Source organism: Yamadazyma tenuis, chromosome 1, assembly GCF_029203305.1.
Source record: "Yamadazyma tenuis chromosome 1, complete sequence".
NCBI classification, from domain to species: domain Eukaryota; kingdom Fungi; phylum Ascomycota; class Pichiomycetes; order Serinales; family Debaryomycetaceae; genus Yamadazyma; species Yamadazyma tenuis.
The window spans coordinates 1,125,325-1,146,943 of NC_089461.1; the positions used below are offsets into that span (position 1 = coordinate 1,125,325).

Genomic DNA, 21,619 nt, shown 5'->3' on the forward strand with positions numbered 1-21,619 from the left:
TCCCACAAATATCTCTGCAAGCATCCGGAGTAAACGAACCTGTAAACTAACGAGGAACAGGAAAAACCAAGCGGAAAACACCGGGCACAACCAGCATTGTTCTACAACAGTTAAATGATGAATAACCTCAGGGTGGGAAGGTGGTTGTGGGTATTACCGGTGTTAAGGGACTTAACGGGGTTATACACGGATTTCGGGCCCTTCCAACTGCCCTTCGGGCTCGACGATCCCCACTACAGCATGGAGCACTGGCATTGTTTCTATTGCAGATCAGTAATTAGCCAGGTAATTATACATCATGCATTGCGCAAGGCAACAAAAGAGAAAGCGTCCCGAAAACACAGGTGCACGCTTGAACCAAACTTTAAATTTTTGATTTTTTTCGAGTTCAAAAAAAAAAAATTCGGCCTTTAGCGTGGACCACAATTTTACCCGCACTCCGGAGGGAATTGGCCGGACTAGTTCAGATGCGCGGTGCATAGGATGCGCCGTGCATGAATAATGTGACCTGGGGTTTTATGATTTGATAACCGCGTAAATGCGAGGATCTAAGCTTCCAACAACTGTAAGACCATCAACAGCAACTCCGGTGATAGACGCAATGACCTGTCTCAGATCTCCCGCAATATGGCGGTGATAGCAATAGATAACCAGGCACTACCATCCTGCATCATCAAATGTGAGTAAATAGAAAAAAACTAAATGATTGCGATTTTGAGGCATTTCTTAGGAGGAGATGTATGCCATGGGCTCTGTCGAAGCCCGACGGCATACTGGTCGGGGTTTAGGGTGTTAAAAGAATAACCAGGTTCCTGGGTTGTTGCCCAAGGATCAACACCACTTCTAGAGTTGCGCCTATTGTACCTATGCGGCTGGACAGGCGCAAAAGAACCTCCTGCAAAAACAGGAAGTAATGGAAATATGAGAGGCAATCGAGATATTTGGAGGCTGACGTGGCTTCCAGGGCAAAATTTAGGTTAAGCCGGACCAGCAACAACGCTCCGATTAACTTCGCATACAACGGTATTCCATTTAGTAGGCTTAGCGGCCTGTAATTCGGGGGTTTAGAATTTGCAGCATAAGGGGGTAGGAGAACTGCTCACTTTTGAAGGTAACCAGGTAGACATAGTAACAGGCAAGAATCGGGAATAACTAATACAAGGTTCCTGAATGGGCTATTATGTTTGTGGCAGGTGAGTATAGGTCATATTACTGGGAAGATGGGAAGGGTGTCGCTGGCGCGACATAGACAGCCCTCTCCACGACATGGGGTATCACCACATTGTCTCAGTGCGTGTCGCACCACCGTGTCGCCACCGCGCGCCCTGAGAAATTTTCGCAAAACCAACGTCTTCCCCCATCACCAATGTCAATACAACTCCTTAATCCAAAGGCCGAATCGTTGAGACGTTCGCATGCATTGCAAGTCAACATCGCCGCCGCCACCGGACTCCAGGAAGTCTTAAGTTCCAACCTTGGTCCCAAAGGAACCTTGAAGTTACTTGTGGACGGATCTGGAAACTTGAAGCTCACCAAAGATGGAAAAGTGTTACTCAGCGAAATGCAGATTCAGCACCCCACGGCCGTGATGATCGCACGGGCCGCCACCGCCCAGGACGAGATCACCGGTGACGGTACCACCACCGTTGTGCTTTTGGTGGGAGAGCTTTTGAAACAAGCAGAGCGCTATATCAGTGAAGGTATTCATCCCCGAATTGTGGTTGATGGGTTGGAAGCTGCTAAAAAAGTCGCTCTTAACTACTTGGACACCTTCAAGGAGTCTCGCAGCGACTTTGATAGGGAATTTTTACTCCAGATTGCCCGTAGTTCACTTTCTACCAAGGTGACAGCCGATGTCGCCAGCGTATTGGCCCCAATTGTCACTGATGCCGTGTTGACGATCCAGGACAATGACACCCTAGATCTCCACATGATAGAGGTGATGACGATGCAACTTGGCGACGTGCGCGACACCGAGCTCGTGCGTGGGTTGGTATTGGATCACGGGGCCCGTCATCCCGACATGCCCAAACGGCTTGAAAACTGCCACATTTTGACTTTGAACGTGTCGCTTGAGTATGAAAAGACCGAGGTGAACCTGGGTTTTTTCTACTCCAACGTGGATCAGAGAGAGAAGCTTGTGGCGTCTGAGCGTCGGTTTGTCGACGATAAGTTGAAGAAGATTATTGACTTGAAGAATACTGTGTGTGAATTGGGCAGCAACCAGAACTTTGTTATCATCAACCAGAAGGGTATTGACCCGATGTCCCTCGACGTATTGGCCAAAAACGGCATTTTGGCGTTGAGAAGAGCAAAGAGAAGAAATATGGAGCGGTTACAGTTGGTGTGTGGCGGAGAGGCCCAGAATTCGGTCGACGACTTGTCTCCCGAGGTGTTGGGCTACAGTGGGCTTGTGTATGAAAACAGTATTGGTGAAGATAAGTTCACTTACATTACCGAGAATAAGGACCCAAAGAGTGTGACGGTATTGATCCGGGGGCTGAACAACTATATTATCCAGCAGACCAAGGATGCCGTCCGGGACGGGTTGAGATCCATTAAGAACGTGCTTCACGATAAACTGGTGGTTCCAGGTGCCGGGGCCTTCTACTTATCATGTTCTCAACACTTGAACGTTTATAAGGATATCAAGGGGAAGAACAAGATTGGAAGCAAGGTCTTCAGCGAATCGCTTTTGGTGATTCCAAAGTTGTTGAGTATTAACTCGGGACTTGATGCTTTGGAGACTTTAACCAACTGCTCCGACGAGATAGCTGAAGGTAGAAAGGTGGGAATCGACTTGAAAACCGGCGAACCCATGGACCCGGCCATTGAAGGGGTATGGGATAGTTACCGGGTGATCAGGAATGCTTTGAGTTCGGCGGTGGGAATTGCTCTGAACTTGTTATTGTGTGACGAGCTTCTAAAAGCAGGAAAACTGTCTTTGAAAGGTGGTCAGCCAGGTCCCGGAGCTGCCCCACAGGGGATGCCAGGAATGCCAGGTATGATGTAAGTGACGGAATACCGAAGAGGCAGTTTGTAAAATTTCATAGTTTTATTGCGATTATGTATATATGAAGCATCAACAATGTGACATTCTTGATTAATCCGTCTCAAACCATATAGTTTAATTTCTTATGGCGGTTTCATCAGCCTAGTTGAAAGCAATAAAGGAGTCTAACCGCCAGGTAAGATGATGCAAATAGCTGATCAATATGATATTTTAGAATTAATATGGAGAATAAAATAAAAATAAAAACGAAAAATCAAAGAAAATGAAAAAGTCCTGATAGCACAGGGTTGAGAGGAATCAATACTGCGGCCTGCTAAATTATATCTCACACTGAATGGCCTTATTGCTCGCCGTCCTGGACAAAAGGCTGTGGAGGATAAAATCTACCGCCGTGCTTGTTCCGAGAAAATGGAAAGTGCCTATCCCGGACATAGTGATACCGAAGCAAAAGTAGCCATGATTTCACTACGCTGCTAACGTACCACCCTTTGCTGGATAATCGTCATGTAGATCACTTTCGGGATTGAGAATAGTTGCGAAAAACCACTTGGATTCGAGAAATTAGCTAACGCATAGAACAGCCTGTACTGCCCCTGTGCTATCGGAAACAGGGCGAGAACGGCCACGCGCGCGCCCTTTTATGTTTAGGTTATCGGGGGTTTCTTTACCGTTAAGTTAAGCGAACCTGCAGGGACGGCATACAGCTCTTATTTTCAATAGTGAATTTTTAGGACAAGTTTCGATTAGATGACTCTTCGAAACAGGTAGAGAACTTTTTGAATGTAAATTCAAACAGTGCCATAGTTGCCCAATTTGAATTCATTTTTGGTGGTTATTTTTAGATGATTTGAAGAGATAGCTGGATGCTTCTTTTTTGATAAACCCGAATTTCAAACCAGTGCCTTTTCTTGACCAAAGCTTAAATGGGCTGGAGCAGGACCTTGAAATAAAATCCTTTAATCTGCAATATGATTAAGAGAAGTTAGATCATTTTTTTGACGACTCCCAAATCTGAATCCCGAGCTTAAACAAAAAAAAGAAAACAAAAAAAGAAAAGGAAAATTAAAATACTGATTACCAACCACATATGAGACAAAAAATTGTTCAGTTGTTTTATTTTTATTTTATTTTGTTTATTTTATTTTATTCCAATTTTATGTTGTAATTGGAAGCCGGATTTTATAAATATCAGTCAGAATCTCCTATGAACAACCCCCTCTCTTGCCATTGGGTTTTCCATTTGATTTAAGTACTGTTTCGCCAAGGAGTACTTGGTTCTTCGTACATTTGTTATTGCCAATAATTGGGACCACATCCGATTATTGGATAAACAACCACAATAGTAGAATATTGATAGCGATATTCAGGTACTTTTGGGATAAGATATTAATACTCATTGATTGGTCCATCCCTATAACAAGCTATTCCTATTCGTTCCATCAAGTTAAATTAGGTGGGGCTCGTCATTATTCCTACTAAAAAAAGATTTGTGGGTTTACAGGTTTTGTTGTACATTTATAAATCAACAAAATATCTTTGAGGAGGTTTTTTTCTGTACTTCCTCCTTCTTATCATAAAACCAACACACTCATCAACCTGTCTGTTGTGTTTACCTACAAGGAACCGACTAGGCTAAAAGTCCTTTTCCACAAAGCATTTCGGACTTTTTCCAACACCTTATAAACAACCAAAACCATCGTATTGGAAATTCCTTCAAACCAGGTGTGAACGTTCCCAACACCCAACACAGAGTTTCCACACATACACACTTTTGCATCACATTTCTGCCATCCCATTGTACTACTATCACCGGTTTCCCCAATGCCTACCGGCCAAAATAACATGAAATGGCAAAAACCCAATTCTCCATCTGAAGGAAGTCATAACATACCATCCTACTATGGAGAGACAGGTCCGTATGAAAGGTACCCCAACTCCGAACCCAAGAATGGGGATTCTGGTACTCATCCATCACAAACCCATCCACTCCCACAACCAAGACCTTCCACCACCGCCTATCAACTCCCACCTTATCAACTACCTCAACAACACCAACTCCCAGGAATAGCTCCACTAGGAATAGGCCAGATATATGAATACAGACTCCCAGTACAAGGCCAGGAAATGATGGTTCCAGCAGCACCTCCTACCATGGGTCCTAGCTATGGGTACTCTCATAAATATATGGGCCAGCCACCTCGACCTGAATCAAATCGAACTTCCAAACCACGGGATTCTCCACCAGATAACCTCCGCCCTCCAACCAGCTCAGCCCTGTCACCGGGACTGGCCAAGGCTGGCAGAAACCCCACCAAGCGATCCCGAATGGGTTGCATTACCTGTCGACAGCGGAAAAAACGCTGCTGTGAAACCAGACCAAAGTGCACCGAGTGCTCAAGGCTTCGATTGAACTGTGCATGGCCTACACCGGGAACTGAACATAAGAACAAGTCCAAAGAGCTTAAAGAGGAGGAGAATGTAATGCACCACGAGATATACGGAAAAATCAAGGTTCTCAGGGGTATAGTGGAGTACAAGAGTGATGAAGATCCGGCGAACATGCAGTAGCCTGGAGGCTTGCATGTTTGGACTCTCATGGCGAATGTCTCCAGTTGGTCCTCAAATGTCACTGCCCCCGCCCACTTGGACTGTCAGTCATCCAGACTTTCATGTTTTTCGATGCCGCATATTGTTGACCCTTCTGGATACCACGGGCTACCATCCTGCACTTTCTTGAATGTCACTACTGATGTTACTGATACTTGAACTCTTTATTTTAGCAATGCGGTGACATAACCGACAGGCCCCCTGATAGCCGACTTTACCCAACCTCCAATTTCCTATTGACCCTCAGGGCATCCACCGAGGCATATGCCAGCAATCCTAAGGCACACACAAACACCCTTCCAATCCACCTGTCTTCCATCTGTCTTCCATCTGTCTTGCATCCTCATTCCTTCCGAGCACTCTCACATCTAAGACGGGTACCAGGAAGTATACCACATACGAAATGACACCACTTCCAGACAGGGGAGAGCCCTATCAGTAGAGAGGCCCACCAATTGGGTGGTTTGTACCGGGGTGCTTCTAGTCCCCATCACCGGACGTCGTTAAGGGTGTATTGGTGGTTGAAGCTTGAGAGGTTGCCATGAACAGAATTGTCTCCAATTTTTGAGTAGGGGACTCAACTCTAAGAGGCTGGCACACTTCCACCAATGTTTCGTCTCAACTCCCACTGGCTGGGAATGATCTTCTCACATATAAGGATAAGATGGTACCGAAATCAACAAACATTTTTTGCGACTTGGATTTGCGGTCCTGCCAGCCAAAGGGTATTTTTATTGACTTCAAAGGTCTTGTATTTTAACATGACAGGTGGGACACGTCGTTATCGACTGTTATCGATGATCATTAACTGTCATAAGCTGTAATCAACTGTTATTAACTGTCATTGACTGCCATTGACTGCTATTGATTGTCATTGATTATCACTGATTACCATTGAGATTACCATTGATAGCCTGGTCCCCCACCATTTTTCTCATACAATCACACCCACTAAAACTTATTTTCCTCACACCATTCGTCATCATCCAGATCCACCGTCATCTGACCAATGTATCATAGCCTGTAATTTTTACTGCATTAGCATCTAATACTTTTAGACCAATATAGAATAACACTAGCTTCCTCTTTTGAAAGCCCTCTTCCTAAACGGGAAGTCGGTGCTCGCCCTACATTTTTGTGTTTGTGCGCGCCTTTGCCAACACTCAAAATTCACATTTACCAACACATAACTCTTCTTACCAATGTCATTGCAAGAGGACAATTGCTTGCGAGACAGACAAATCGGTACGTTTGCTCGAACACACACGACAGTGTTTCATACGCGGGTGATTTCTCCCGTCGATTCATTGAATATTCATCAAACCATTACTAACTCTCCCCAGCCACTTTGGAGCGGATGCTTCATCTTAATAAAGATGGCTCTGCCGACTTGACGTTGGCAGTGCCGTCATCCCAGGGCGATGACCTCGTGTGGAAGGCTCTCGTGCTCGACGCCAAGTCCCAGAGCATCATCTCGTCGGTGCTACGAGTAAACGACTTGTTGCGGTGTGGAATCACCATCCACTCACTTATATCCTCTCCTAGATCTCGGTTGGCAGACGTGCCCGTCATCTACTTTGTCGAACCCACGCCAGCAAATGTCTCGGCTATCCTCGATGATCTCGCCGCCGACCGCTACGACGATTTCTACATCAACTTTACGTCGCTGCTTCCAAGAGCGCTCCTTGAAGACTTTGCTAAACAGGTGCTGTTGGCTGGTAAAAGCACCAAGATCCGCCAAGTGTACGATCAGTACTTGGACTATGTGGTGACAGAACAGTCGTTGTTTTCGCTCGACTTTCCGAATACTTTCACTCGTTTCAACCACCCATCTACTAAAGAAGACGAAATCCACCACCTCGCTGAAGTGTTGAGTAGTGGGTTGCTCTCGGTGGTGTTGACGTTAGGTTCGGTGCCAGTGATACGGTGCCAGCGGAACGGGCCTGCAGAGCTCGTGGCCACGCAGTTGGACCTCAAACTTCGTGACCATCTTGCAAACTCCAAGAGTCTTTTGTCGTCCCAGTCCTCGATCCACCAACGGTCGGTGTTGGTGTTGTTGGACAGAAGCGTCGACCTTCTGTCAATGTTTAGCCATTCGTGGATATACCAGTGCATGATAAGTGATGTTTTCCGGTTGAAACGGAATACCGTCCGTGTGGACGGAAAAGACTATGATCTTGACCCCAAGGACTTTTTCTGGAATAAGAATGCCCAGTTACCGTTCCCGGACGTGGTAGAAAATGCCAACGTCGAGTTGGAGCTGTACAAGCACGATGCGCACGAGTTGACCGCCAGAACCGGTATCACTTCGTTGAACGACATTGATGATAACGACCACAACGACACTGGCAAGATTCAACAGGCCGTCAATGCTTTGCCCGAGTTGACTGCCCGTAAGGCTACCTTGGATATGCATATGGATGTGTTAGCGTCATTGTTGAAAGAATTAGAGGCTAAGAGCTTGGATCGGTTTTTTGAGCTTGAGCAGAGCTACAACAATCCCAAGGTTCAAGCCCAGTTTTTGGAGCTTTTGAACGAACCTTCCAAGAAGAATAATATTGCTGATAAGTTGAGGACATTCATTATTCTTTACTTGTTGGTGGACAATCTCTCCAGCTCGTTTGTGGATGAAGTCAAGGCCAAATTCAACCAACTCGACCCCAATCTTGACTTAAGTGGATTGAAGTATATCGAGAAATTCAAGCAAATCAGCAAATTGTCAAATATGGCATCGTTGGGAGAGATCGAAGCCCCGGGTGAGTTGAGTGGGGGACTGAACTCGGCGTTGTTCAATAACTTGTCGTCAAGACTCTATGGTCTCACCGAGGGCCGTCTTACAGAAGGATTGAGTTCTCTTACTTCGGGTCTCAAGAAACTTCTTCCCAACAAAAAGAACTTGGCCATCACCAGCATCGTTGAAGCATTCATGGACCCCACAAACGCTTCAGGAGCATCAGTGCAAATCACCGACGACTACCTCTATTTGGACCCCAAGTTACGTGGAGGACACTCCAAACCCCCCAAAAGACAGAGCTACAAGAACTCCATTGTGTTTGTGGTTGGTGGTGGGAACTATGTGGAGTATCAGAACCTCCAGGAATTGGCCGAGTCCCACCAGGGCATTAATGATATCATTTACGGAAGTTCCGATATCGTCACCGCCCAGGAGTTCTTGGACGAATGTACGGAATTGGGTCGACTCGAGTCTTAAACGGAGAATATACATATATAGATAGCTACTAGTTACGAGCCTCAATAAAGCCGGTGGCCTGTTCTAACACCTGGATGGATCTTCTTGAGTCCAAAAACAACACTTCACACTCTTCAACATCATCAAGAGTGATTTCTTGACGACCAGAAGTTTTGGCCAAAATCCCTGCGGGCAGCAACAATTGTACCGAGTACCGCAACGAAGTGTTAACCCCATGCTCGGCCAATCTGTCCAATGCAGGAGGTGTTACCACCAATCCTTCCAAGGTAGCTCTTTTGCCCAAAATGGCCCGAACTTCTTCCTGGGTATACGACAACGTCCGCACAATCAATAACCGGTCAATCAAGTCAGGAGGACATCCATGAGGCGCCTGGATGTCGTCGTCAGCCCCGCGAACCGTCGTCAAGCCTCTATTGGAAGCCAACACCACGAGAGGTGCAATGGAGCTCTCCAAGGCCTTGTTCAAGTAGGTGAAAATTTCCATATCCAACATGTTCACTTCATCCACAAACAACACCCCTGGAATCAACTCGGCCACACCCTGGTCGATATACTTCGACACCACCTTGTTAACCTCCGTACGCAACTTGTCGGTGATTTCAGTCTTTTTGGGCTTCAACAACTGTCCCATCATCAGAAGCACATCCTGGCCTCCCTGAGGACGAGCATTAGCCACGTCCAAGTCGTGCAATGTCACGTCCTGGACAATCTCCTTCTTTTTGTGCACTTCTCCCTTAGGCAACGGAACATACTCTTCTGCTTCAAGGTCATACTCGGTGGCATAGGCATCTGAACGACCAACCCGTTTGACGGTTCCGGTGTTGGCTTCAATATAGATGACATCACCAATCGTCACCCGTTCCTTCTGGATGCTCTCGTAGATGCTGGGGTCCAACCGCAAGTTTTTGGTTCCTTTGGCAGTTTTTAACCCAACAATCACATGGCTGATGGTCTTACCATACCCACCCAAAGGGTTTTCGGTTTCTTCCGGTGTCAATTCGATCACCTCTCCCTCATACACCTCTTTTGTTTCTTTGATTCTTAAGCCAATGGCTCTTCTGAAGTTTTCCATCAAAGCGGCGGTTTTTTTCACTTCAGCAGAGTAGAGTTCACTACCAACAATCGGGCAAAAGGGCACCTTGGGCCCAAGCTCCTGCGAGATGGCGAGGGCCAACGCCGTCTTCCCAGTGCCAGGGGGCCCGGCGAGGAGAATGGCTCTTCCACTCATTCGTTTGGATTTGATCAAGTCCACAATGATTCCGCAAGCTTCACGAGCATCGCTCTGGCCCACGAAGCCGCCCTCGATTCGCTTGGCCACACCCTTTTCATCGAGCCCAAGACCCTTGATATGGGTGTGGGCGGCGGTTCTGGCTTCACGGACCTGTCCGTCTTTTACGTCTGTGATTTGTACCATGGTGATGATGTATGTTTTTTCGTTGGAGCGAGTTTTTGGCTAGGGCGCGGAAGTCACGTGATCGGAAACGGGGCGTGCGAGACCTGGTATACAATTGCCACGTGATTGCCCATCCCATCCTATCCTGCCAATACTCGCGCCGGAGTTCCATATCTAAATCAATGGCTGCTAATAAATTTTGCTTGACAACCAATTCACGAATTCACGTATCAAACACAATTGCCATGCACAACAGCCGATAGAATTTTCTTAACATTGTTCTTTTTCAAGATTCTGTTGGTATCGACGTTGTGTGAGTGACATCAATGAACACACATGTACCTGGAACTAAAACACCGTTCTCCTATTTGCACAGGTGACAACAGGGCCTTTGGCCCCAAGGAATAACACCTCTATTAACTCCCAACGAGTAATGCATGTTTGACTCTTTGAAAGTATTCATTCCTCATTTCCGCCTTGAAATTCCAAAAAATGTGTCCTCAATTGTTCGATGCATACGGAGAATAACCCGGATCAACCGCTTAGATCTGCATTCGTCCACTCCTATGTGGTATGATGCCAGTGCACCATGTACTTTATTGCAATTACAGATTATGAGCCAACAGCAGGAAAAACAATTGAGCATAAATATAAAAGCGCATAAAAATAAATTATTATCAATTTCATGTAAATGGATTTTTATTTCCAAAAGTCTGGATTGGATGGGTAAAACCAGCCTCAGTTTCATTGGCATTGGTAACCCGAATACTTCTGTCACTAGCTGTATATTTTCTGGTGAGTTATTTTATAAAGTTAAAAAAGTGCGTCGTGCAATTAAGTGGCATGTTAAAAAAAAGGCTTTCAACGGCTAATTCTGCACGTCAACCTCGTTATCATCAATTTCAAATTCGTCATTAGGTTCTTTGGGTTCTTGAGCTTCCGACCACTGAGTAACATCGTCGATGTAACTGAGAATTGTGGACACCGAAGTGCTATCTTTAGAACAGTCCAAGGGTAAAAACTGCACCATGCCAAAATCATCCACTAAGTTTGCAATCAATTTGTTAAGTTTGGAAAATTTGGGGTTGAATGTTTCGTCTTCTTGAGCCAACAACAACGGATCCGGGTTCAAGAATTGTTTCAACTTCTTCTTGTTGAAGTCGTTTTTTACCAAATCGATCTTGGATAAGATATTGATGTGTGGGAGCTCCAAAAGTATCATGGCGGACATAGCACTCAACGCACCCGAGAAGAACTTGGAGTTGTCGATGATAAACGGTGCCTCAAGCAAGTATGTGGCACAAAGATTGAAATTCAATTGGTTCTTCAAGTGTCGAACTATTGTAGGCAACACCGGAACGTGAGTATACAACTCGATTTGCCCAGGACAGTCAAAAATCAAGTATTCATCATTATAATCACCAATCTGGTCATCCAACCAGTCCAAGTTCTCCAAGAGATACTCGAAGCAGTATACTAGCCCCCCATTGGGTCCAAGATCCATCTCTTCCATCACATCTTGTAGTGATATCAAGTCTCTAATATCAATGGTAAACTCGTATTCAGTAGGGTCTGCGGCCGGATCTAAGTTGACAATGTGAGCTCTCCGGCCGATGGTTTGCATGTGGTGGATGATCGAGTTGCAGAAGGTTGACTTACCGACACCGGCAGGTCCTAGTGCCAATACACCGACTCTAGACATTACTAACAATTTTTCGATGAGCAGCAGTGCGCGCAAAAAAGGCACGATAGGCTTCATCACGTGACACACACCTCGTTAATGCCGACACCAGCACTCGTCGTAGTCGTACTCCATTTGTACAATGACTTCCACATGACCGATATCAAAGTGTTTCATACATTGTTTCTTGATATACGAGGCGTTTTCACCACGGTATACCTGGATGTGAATATAGCCCGTCATACCTTCTGGCAGCGGCCAGAATCGTGGAGTCGTGAATGATTTAACCCCCTTGATGGAACTGACATCCTGAAGAATTCCCCGGATCTTCATCTCGTTGTCCTTGTTAAGCGAAAGGAGGAGTGCTGAGCTGGTAGACTTGATGAGAGGAATGGCGGAAAAGAAGATGAGCACGGCGATGATAATGGACGCGATGGGATCAAAGCCTTCCCAGTGGAACACCTTGGTAAGAATGGTGGACACTACCACACCTACAGAGCCGAGGGTGTCTGCAAGGATGTGAAGGAAGATTCCTCGCATGTTGTCGTTCATGGAGGAGGACTTTTCAGGGGAATCACAGGACTTTTCATGGGGATGGGGGTCCTCAGAATGGGAGTGTTCGTGGGAATGAGATCCATGGCCATCTTCATAGGAGTTGGAACTCTGTGTGTGACTATGACTATGCCCATGACTATGCCCATGACTATGGCTGTCACCGTGGCTGTGCCCGTGATTAAAGGCAAATATCCCCACCAAGTTCACCACCAACCCCAACACCGACACCACAATCAACTCAGTCGTCTCTTTCAATTCAATCGGATTGTATAGCCTGGCCACCGCCTCAAACACAATGCCACCCGAAATCCCAATCAATAACGTTCCATTTGTAAACCCTGCGAGAGTCTCAAATCGAGAGTACCCAAACGGAAACTTACTGTTCTGATCCACGGGACTCTTCGAAAGAATACCCGCTACCAACCCCAATGCTAACGACGAGCAATCCAATGCCATATGTAACGAGTCGGAGAACAACCCAAGTGATCCCGAACGGAATGAGTATACCAACTGAACCACCATGAATACCGAATTCAAAAGCAAAAAGTTGAAAATAGCCTTTGTGTCTGGGTGGTGGATGAGCTCCTTGACGAGTCCCCAAGCGCCCACCACCGTTTGACTCACCAGTGGGTACGGCCGAGCACCCACCCAGAGCGGTACCATCAATAGGTCGATGCCGGCGCGGAGCTGGTGGTAAACTGGGACTTCTAGAGCCGCGCCTGCTACCACCAACGCTGCACACACAGTGCCAGGAACAGGAACTGAGCCAGGGCCAAGGGCGCCGGAGGCTCCTCGAATAAAGACCACCAAAAACGTCGCCCCCACACCGCCAGCCCCTGCCACTGCCACCGCCACTGGAACCAGTAGAGCACCACTCGCTATCAACCCCATAGCCCCCACCACAAACGCTAGAGCTGATGCCTTAGTAGTAAACCTCACCCGATCTGCCACCACCGCTGCCACAACCGCCATCACGTACCCAGCAGCCACCGCCACCACACTTTTAAGTGTACCACCACCACCGACCCGGAATATCAAGTCCGCGACCACCACCATTGCTGCGTGGACGTCCATCTTCATGAACACGGCAAACGCTACCAAGCACACTCGCCCCACAGAAACATAGTGTACAGCCGCAACCATGGCCGCCACCACCGCCATAACTGACCCACCACCGGTCACCGACCCACGCCACCCACCACTATCGCTGGAACTAAGCAGCACATCAGGGGCAGCCGCAATGGCCAACCCAAGTGAACCTGCCACCGCGACCGACGCCAGGGCTACCCCCGCCAAACCTCCATTGACCTCGGCATCACGTAGGGCCATGGCACTCACGGAAAGGCCCAAGGCCCCCAAGGCCCCCAAACCACAATTCCGCCGCTCCTCGACCCCTAGTATCGTCCATGGACTATTGATATTGCTCATTAAGTCGATAAGGTTGGACTATACAAAGTCTAAACACATCCACCGCGAGCTGAGGCGCGCACGGCGGACGCTGGCGCACGACGAGGTGGCCAGGTCCTGGCAGCCACACACGACCCGCGCGCCAAATGACATCACAATCCTCCTACCACTAATCCAGTTCATATACACCAACCAACCTAATGACGGAGTTGTTCTTTATGCGCCACGGCAAGCGCATAGACCACGCGCTCCTCACGGACCCCACGGCCACCGCTATATACCCCGACTACCTTCCCTACGACCCGTCGCTCGCCACCAGCTCCATAGATCAGGTGGCCAGCGTCTGTGAAGACATCGCCAATACCACCACCGCATTCGATCCACCACCAAGCAGCAGCCCCAGCCCCGGCCCCACCCACAAAAAGAACATCTTCATCCATTTCTCGCCGTACCTCCGCTGCTGCCAGACGGCTGACCTCATCATCACTCACCTCAAGCCCAAGCTCGAATCTCGCTTTCCCAATTACAAACTCAGGTTCCAGCTCCTAGGCGACTTTGCCCTCAGCGAGTGGCTCCATGAGCGCATGAAGGATAAGCCTCCGTTCTACGACCTGAACGACGCCTATCAGATGTATACCCCCAACATCAAGCTCTTGAAAAACCGGTCGGCGTGCTCCAATTTCAGACCCACCAATACGTTGGGTCACTATAATGGCTACGACTTGAGCTACAAGGACTACCAGAACAACTGCCGCGAGTACTTCAAGAAGCTCTTGGCCACCTACGACAAGCCATCGTACTTGAACAATAAGGATATCATCATCGTCGTTAGTCACGGCTATTTCATTAATAACCTTCTACTGTACTTTGTGACCCACCCCATTTTCGACGAGATCCCCGAGTGCAAGCTCAACTACGCACGCAAGGAGTTGGTCGACCCCGATACCGGAGTCTTCAACTGGGTGTTGGTGAAGGATGCATTAGACATGTTCAACTTTGACGATATCGACAAGCTGTTGAACTTGGAAACAGACATTGTCTACTACAAAACCAACTTCATCAAGCGGGACGAGTTGAATCAGAAGAACAACAATCTCACCATCAAGCAGGAGGATAACCCACGGCCATCGTTCATTTTTCGTCAGACGTCCGAGAAGTACCAGAAGGAAAGCAAGGCTCACATGGGTATAAATAGCACCAAGGACAACTATAAGAATTCGGCCTTTCTCAACAACCCCATATGTCCGGCGGCCAAGGACTGGACTCCTCAAACGGCCCGTAAGTTTGAGATAAAACATGAGTTCAAGCTCAAAATGATCCAGGATGATGTTTTCAAGACACACTTTGATATCACCAAGCCGCCTCTGCACCCCATTTCGCCGGAGGTGTCGCCTAACTCCGAGCCCACCCATAATAACTCGGTGATCGACTTGAGCCGGATCGGTACTGGTGAACACTACCGTCCCATGAAGTTGCGGTACTCCACCACCGCCGAGATCCCCATTGAAACCCTCAACAAAAAGGTTAACTCACAGTTGAACTTGGCTAACCACCAACGGTCGTACTCGCTGTCCAACAACTCGTCCATCACCGACTTCCCTAAGTTCGGCACCTCCAAACGGACCCGGGATTCGTACTTTTCACTTTCGCAGAGCCCTAAACTTACGTCCACCATGAGCGACGAGCTGTTCGACCAAATGGACGCCGAGTCCATCGACAGTAACGACCTGCAAGACAGTAGGCCCAAGGTTCGACATCCACCCAACCCGCTTTTGGGAAGGTCCAAGTCCTTGAAGTATAAGGAAGAATTGGCCCTCAACGGAGGAAGGTCTATTTTAGCCTTGTACAAAAAGCAGCGAGAGCAGGAACAAAACCCCAACAATAGCAGTGATGACGAAGGTAATTTCACCTTATCTTTTCAGCATAAATATCCGTCATCCAAGTCTGCCAATGCCATCAAGCCCCATTCACATCCTTCACAAACCCATGCTTCCCCTCCACAGACGCAAACTCGATCTAGAAAAGGCTCCATCAAGTTTATTCCTTCTGTGTTGAACTACGGAACCAGCCCCATCGACCGAGAATCCAATTCCACCCCTCTTGGTATGTACCAGACTCCGCTGAAAAAATCGCAGTCGATGTTCTACAACTTGAATTCTGACGACAGTGACTCGAACATGGAGCTGCCGGTGTCGTCAGATGATGAAGAGGAAGCGACGGACCCGGTTATTTACAGGGGCAACAACGACCAAAAGAATATGTGGTTTGGCCAAAACGCTAAATAGGTCCGATGAAGCAACGAACTCATGTGTACATAGTATATAATATTACAGCAGCACTCACTCTTGCTCAAGTTTGAAACTTTTTGAACTCGTTCACCAACACGCTCTGCTCCTCTGCCGTCAAGGCAAATGCGTTCTTATAGAGCAGAATCGTTTCCCTTAGTGAAAACTCCTTGGTGGCTCGACCTTCTTCGATTTCTTTCAAGAGCAGCTCGAGTCTTTTTCGTAAAAACGGCTTGGACAATGAGATGTTGTTGGCGAAGCTGATACTGCTGAAGGCTTCAATGAGCCCCATTCCCAACTCGGTGGGTAATATGATATGGCTTTTGCCGGTCTTCTTCTTGGTGATATACAGACGTTGTTCTATTTTGTGGATGTGCTCGGCGATGGTGGCATCGGTTCCAATCCCATTGGCATCCATCAATGCAATTAGTTCGGTTTCGGTCATATGATTAGGAGGTGAGGTTTTACCTTCTTTAACTTCAGCGGACTTCAAATTGACCCGCTCTCCTGCTACAAAAGGCGGGAGTTGTTCGGTCGACAGCCAGGTCCGGTAGGTGTAAACATCCAAATAGTTCTTTTCGGTGACTTCAAGACCCGAGGCTCTAAACGTCTCGTTTCCCCATTGGAGCTCGGCCACCGTTTGAAACCCTTTGGCATCTGTAGAGCAACACGCTAGAAACCGTCGCACCACATATTCGTACACCTTGCGTTGTTTGTCGTTGGTGATGGTTTCAAGGTTCACGTACTTCACGGGATGGATGGGAGGATGGGATTTATCGTTGTTTCTACCTTTCCGTGGAATACCATATTTCCCATCCACAGTCATCAAACTGGTGGCATAATGCCCCCACCGTGAGTCTTGTGTGTGTGTTTGTATGATACTTCGGAGGTCCATCTCGGGGGGGAACATGTCGGTTTCGGTTCTTGGATACGAGATCCATCCGCTTTGATAGAGCTTTTCAGCCGCATCCAAGGCTTCTTTGGCACTCATCTTGAAGTAGGTGGCACAGTCTTTTTGAAGCAGCACTGTTGTCAAAGGGAACGGCTTGAAGTTGGAGGTGGGTTTTCTGGTGACACCTTTTATGGTTCCATGGGTTGATTTCATGCATTCCTCATAGAGCATCACCACAAACAACCGATCAAAAAAATGGGTTTTGGCCCACAGAAACAGCACCGTTTGGTTCAGTTTCTCGACACTAGTGGAAATGTACCAGAACTTTTCGGGCACAAAGTTCTTCACCCGTTTGTACCGGTCAACCACAAACCCTAATGTAGGGAACTGGCACGTCCCATACGACACAATCTCGTCCACAAGCTTGCTTCTTCTGAGAATATCGGTCAAGAGCCGTGTGAAACTGGCCCCAACCCGTAGGTCGACCTCCTGTCGGCAATGCACCGCTTCCACCGTCTTCATGTTCAAGTTCTGGGGATTTCGAGCAGCAGAGAGAATATGATTCTTCTCCAAATGGGAGAAGTGAGGCCTCCACACCGACGAGAGAGACAACCGGGTGTTACCCTTCTTGGCAGCCTCCAAGATCTCGTACCCAATGGCCTCGCCTTCACGATCACAATCGGTCCATATCATTAGGTAGTTAGCAGATCGGGCCTCGTTGGCAATGTTCTGGTGGATGGCGAGTTTAGACTTGTCGGGCTGAATTTTGACCGGGGCATCCAAGAGACGCCCTGGAGGGACTCTTCCCCACGCGTACTCGGCGGGAAAGTCCATGGATGTGATATGGCCGGTGACTGAGGTCATGGTGACATCGCACAAGCCATGGCCGGGGAAGGTGAATTTGAAGTCAAAGTTGGCATTGTACTTGGAACGAGAGTCCCGTCGCGTCAGGCGCCCTCCGCTGAGAACACTGGTGACCTCCTTGGCTATCGAAGGCTTCTCGGCCACACAGAGTACTTTCATCAAGTTGTTGGAGATAGTGATAGAGGTGAGTTGATGCGCGCAGCGCGTTTTGGTTTGAGAAGGCACTGAGAACCTCGAGAGACCTCAAACACCGATATACAGAATATAGACTTTCGTTATCCATCCTTGATACTCATACTTGTCGCCTCTTTGACCCTACTTCAAAACTTCTCCTTGTGGCCCAAAGCTCTCCTCGCCCACCTTTTCACCATCAATTTTGCAACCGCGCATCGCTTCCTCCCCACCACCCATGGAAAGCTACTCACCAACCATCAAAACTCTCCTCGAGTGGATCAACACCTACCCGACTAGCACAGAGAAATCATCCCGAGGATCATTTATTTCTTCCAAGATCTCCATCAAAGATTATGGTGATGAAGGTAGAGGTTTGGTGGCCACTAGCAAAGTGTTCAACAACGAAGAAATCATCAAAATCCCCCATTCTCTCCTTCTCAATGCCCACTCCGTCATTCGTCATATATCGGCTTACAACCTGGCCACCAAGTTGCCCGACCACTATTCCAACATCGAACTTTTGTACGATCCACAAAAAACAAATGATGACATATCGCTCATATACTCTGTAATCCAGTACGAGGAAATGCTTACAATGTCGTCATTCCAGCTCGTGTCGTTGTTTCTATGCCTAGAAGCAAAACGTCGAAGCTCATTCTGGCGCCCGTTTTTGGACCTGTTACCTACCATCGAGTCGTTTCAACTCACTCCCTTGGTGTGGGAAGTCATGAAGTTTAAAAACTACCAGAAGTACCTCGATCTTCTCCCGGATCAAACTGGTACCCACGCTGCCGAAGTATACTTCAGGTTCCAATCCGACTTTGATGCTGTGAAACTGTTTCTTCTGACAAAATTAAATACTCTTCACAAGACCGACGCATTGGCAGAGTACTTAGACGAACAACAGTACTTGGTGGCCTGGATGTGTATCAACTCTCGTTGCCTCTACATGGAACTCAGAGAAAGCAAAGACAGTAGCGACAACTTTACCATGGCCCCGTATGTCGATTTCATCAATCATACCGATACCGACCAGTGCAGCTTGAAAATTGATGGCAGAGGGTTTCATGTTTCTACCACCACCACGTACGAGCAAGGAAACCAAATGTACTTGAGCTATGGTCCACACTCCAACTCATTTCTCCTTTGTGAATATGGCTTCACGATTCCATCTAATCAGTGGAATGATTTGGATGTTTCCCCAGTGATCATCAAGCAGATGAACGAGAACCAAATCGAGTTCTTGAAAGCCAACGATTATTATGGCGACTATACCATCCGAAAAGGGTCGGGGGTTTCGTACAGAACGGAAATAGCTTTGGCGGTATTACAGGAACCGCAGCCCCAGAACTCGAGGAAACTCAACGCATATATCCAGGGTCTTTCAGAAGGGGAACATTATAGTGCAGGTAGCCGGTTACTTCTAGAGGCCATTTTAACGGGGCCGGTGAAAGACTATGAAAACAGCAAGCATTTACATTCGAACGGGAAACAAGATCAAATAGAGGAGAGAATACTTCGGTGCATTGGTCTGCTCTATGAGGATCTCAAGGACATAGTTGATGATGTTTTATAAAGAGTTTTTATTAAATGTCCTACAATGGGCTTCTATGAAACCCCTTACTCTAACTCTCCCACGTTATTGTTGGTTAATCACAAACTCAGACGCATTGTTTTCCAACGTCCTGTCAATAGAATATTTCGTTTTGATCATCGAAACCAACATGTTGTTTGTAGGTGTGCTGATTGAATGCTTTTTCCCCAATTTACTGATATAACCATTAATGTAGTCGATCTCCGTCGGCAGTAGATTCCGTACATCTTCTCTCATTGACGAGCTATTGCTGGCAGTATTCTCAATCACCTCGATCACAGCATCAAGAAGTCTCTTTGGATCAATAACCGTACTGGCTTCGGGCATGGCAATGAATAGCGGTTTATACTCGACCCGGATAGTTGCTACCAACTCCCATATAACTCTCATCATCATCTGAAATACCTTCTTGCCCTTAAGCAAGTCTCCATTCTTACAGTCCAAAATGGCAGTGAGTGGGTTCACACAAGCATTCACTGCCAACTTCTCAATCTCTTTCAACACAAATGTATCGTAGTCCGTATACGTGGCATTCAACGGTTTGTTTTGAAGTATGTTTTGGATCATCTGTGGGATATCTTCATTTTCAAAAGGAACGCCGTTGGGAATCCTTGAAATTGTCATTTTCCCCAAACCAACATGGTTTATGATATTAGGGGACGTCTTATAAGCCCCATGAGTGACCACCGCCTTGAATATCCGAGGAGATTCTCTCCGTCGCGACCAGAACCGGTCTATACACTTGTCTATTACCCCCATGCCATTATGTATGAAAAGCACATTGGAGGTGTTGCTCAACAAATGTGTGTATGGAGCCAATGCAGCAGGAGTTTGGTATGCTTTTGTCGATACAATCAAGTTCTCTATCTTAAGAGGAGGATTATAATCAAGCACCGTAGCTGCAGTACCACTTCGTATACGAGTTGTGGATGATATCATATTACCATCTTTATGGACCCGGTTAACTGTCAACTGTGAATTATATCTTTTAGCGGCCTCAAGGGTCCGACAAAGAATCATTATGTTAGACTCAGGATTAGCAATCTGTAGCTCATGTGCTACAAGGCCTCCGATAGACCCTGCCCCCAAAACATGGATTCCCAAAGCCGATGGTTTCATCAGTGATGAGTTTGTGATTTCGCGACTCGCAGTTTCTGTGGATGTAAAATAATGTTGATAGTGGGTTTGACTGGAGGTATAGCTACCGGGAAATCAACGGTTTCCAACCAATTGAAAGAAACATACAAGATTGATGTTGTAGATGCTGATCTAATTGCCAAGGAAGTGGTTTTACCGGGACAGGCTGCTTACAAGCAAATTGTAGCGAAGTTTGGGTCTGAGATCCCTGATCTCTTACTTGAAGACCAAAACTTGAATAGAGAAGCGTTGGGGAAACATGTGTTCGGCAACCATGAACATCTCAGGATATTGAATGCCATAGTGCACCCAGCAGTGAAGAGAGCAATTTTCTGGAGGCTTTTCAAGGCATATTTGACATTTTCCAGACTTGTTATACTTGATGTTCCTTTACTATTTGAATCTGGTTTGCACTTAATTTGTGGGAAAGTTATCACTGTGACGTGTAACAAAGATACACAGTTGGAAAGGTTATTATCTCGGAACCCAACGTTGACTTCGGAGGATGCACAAAAAAGAATTGGCAGCCAAATGACTAACGAAGAAAGGTGCTACAGGGCTGATATAGTGATAGACAACAACCAATCCTTGAAGGAATTAGAAAGAAAAATTGCGTCTGTGGTCAAGGAGGTGATGCCAAGCTGGTTTTTTAGTATTGTGGACTGGTTCCCACCTTTTGGGCTCTTATCTGCTTTGCTCACAATGACATCGCGATATGCGATTGACCGGTTTAAGGTTGGCCGCCCAAAGAGAGAGTAGTCTTACGAGTAATGTAATATAAATTAAATGGTTTCCTATTTATCAGT

At 47.0% G+C, this 21,619-nt stretch overlaps 10 protein-coding genes across 10 annotated transcripts; 5 read left to right on the forward strand and 5 right to left on the reverse strand. All coding sequences in view use genetic code 12, as the record gives it.

Annotated features, from left to right (window-relative positions):
• Positions 1 to 1,366: 1,366 nt before the first annotated feature.
• On the forward strand, positions 1,367 to 3,013 carry CCT6 (T-complex protein 1 subunit zeta; the record flags this gene model as incomplete). Its single annotated transcript, XM_006687976.2, has 1 exon — positions 1,367 to 3,013. The coding sequence occupies one exon, from the start codon at positions 1,367 to 1,369 to the stop codon at positions 3,011 to 3,013; it is 1,647 nt and encodes a 548-aa protein (XP_006688039.1).
• A 3,809-nt stretch (positions 3,014 to 6,822) lies between these two features.
• Positions 6,823 to 8,831, forward strand: SLY1 (Vesicle trafficking between the ER and Golgi; the record flags this gene model as incomplete). The annotated part of the gene is made up of 2 exons (XM_006689067.2): positions 6,823 to 6,865; positions 6,964 to 8,831. The coding sequence occupies 2 exons, from the start codon at positions 6,823 to 6,825 to the stop codon at positions 8,829 to 8,831; spliced, it is 1,911 nt and encodes a 636-aa protein (XP_006689130.1).
• Positions 8,832 to 8,859: 28 nt separating this feature from the next.
• Positions 8,860 to 10,245, reverse strand: RVB1 (RuvB ATP-dependent DNA helicase pontin; the record flags this gene model as incomplete). The annotated part of the gene is made up of 1 exon (XM_066157476.1): positions 8,860 to 10,245. The coding sequence occupies one exon, from the start codon at positions 10,243 to 10,245 to the stop codon at positions 8,860 to 8,862; it is 1,386 nt and encodes a 461-aa protein (XP_066013573.1).
• An 847-nt stretch (positions 10,246 to 11,092) lies between these two features.
• PSN45_000563 (uncharacterized protein) lies at positions 11,093 to 11,926 on the reverse strand (the record flags this gene model as incomplete). The annotated part of the gene is made up of 1 exon (XM_006687979.2): positions 11,093 to 11,926. The coding sequence occupies one exon, from the start codon at positions 11,924 to 11,926 to the stop codon at positions 11,093 to 11,095; it is 834 nt and encodes a 277-aa protein (XP_006688042.1).
• Positions 11,927 to 12,001: 75 nt separating this feature from the next.
• On the reverse strand, positions 12,002 to 13,888 carry MSC2 (Putative zinc transporter msc2; the record flags this gene model as incomplete). The annotated part of the gene is made up of 1 exon (XM_066157477.1): positions 12,002 to 13,888. The coding sequence occupies one exon, from the start codon at positions 13,886 to 13,888 to the stop codon at positions 12,002 to 12,004; it is 1,887 nt and encodes a 628-aa protein (XP_066013574.1).
• A 179-nt stretch (positions 13,889 to 14,067) lies between these two features.
• PSN45_000565 (uncharacterized protein) lies at positions 14,068 to 16,152 on the forward strand (the record flags this gene model as incomplete). The annotated part of the gene is made up of 1 exon (XM_066157478.1): positions 14,068 to 16,152. One exon carries the CDS (start codon positions 14,068 to 14,070, stop codon positions 16,150 to 16,152), a length of 2,085 nt encoding a protein of 694 aa, XP_066013575.1.
• Positions 16,153 to 16,216: 64 nt separating this feature from the next.
• TOP3 (DNA topoisomerase) lies at positions 16,217 to 18,067 on the reverse strand (the record flags this gene model as incomplete). The annotated part of the gene is made up of 1 exon (XM_006687981.1): positions 16,217 to 18,067. The coding sequence occupies one exon, from the start codon at positions 18,065 to 18,067 to the stop codon at positions 16,217 to 16,219; it is 1,851 nt and encodes a 616-aa protein (XP_006688044.1).
• Positions 18,068 to 18,317: 250 nt separating this feature from the next.
• Positions 18,318 to 19,658, forward strand: PSN45_000567 (uncharacterized protein; the record flags this gene model as incomplete). The annotated part of the gene is made up of 1 exon (XM_006687983.2): positions 18,318 to 19,658. The coding sequence occupies one exon, from the start codon at positions 18,318 to 18,320 to the stop codon at positions 19,656 to 19,658; it is 1,341 nt and encodes a 446-aa protein (XP_006688046.2).
• Positions 19,659 to 19,721: 63 nt separating this feature from the next.
• On the reverse strand, positions 19,722 to 20,795 carry PAN5 (2-dehydropantoate 2-reductase (Ketopantoate reductase) (KPA reductase) (KPR); the record flags this gene model as incomplete). Its single annotated transcript, XM_006687984.1, has 1 exon — positions 19,722 to 20,795. The coding sequence occupies one exon, from the start codon at positions 20,793 to 20,795 to the stop codon at positions 19,722 to 19,724; it is 1,074 nt and encodes a 357-aa protein (XP_006688047.1).
• A 51-nt stretch (positions 20,796 to 20,846) lies between these two features.
• Positions 20,847 to 21,572, forward strand: CAB5 (Dephospho-CoA kinase cab5; the record flags this gene model as incomplete). Its single annotated transcript, XM_006687985.1, has 1 exon — positions 20,847 to 21,572. The coding sequence occupies one exon, from the start codon at positions 20,847 to 20,849 to the stop codon at positions 21,570 to 21,572; it is 726 nt and encodes a 241-aa protein (XP_006688048.1).
• Between the last annotated feature and the right edge of the window lie 47 nt (positions 21,573 to 21,619).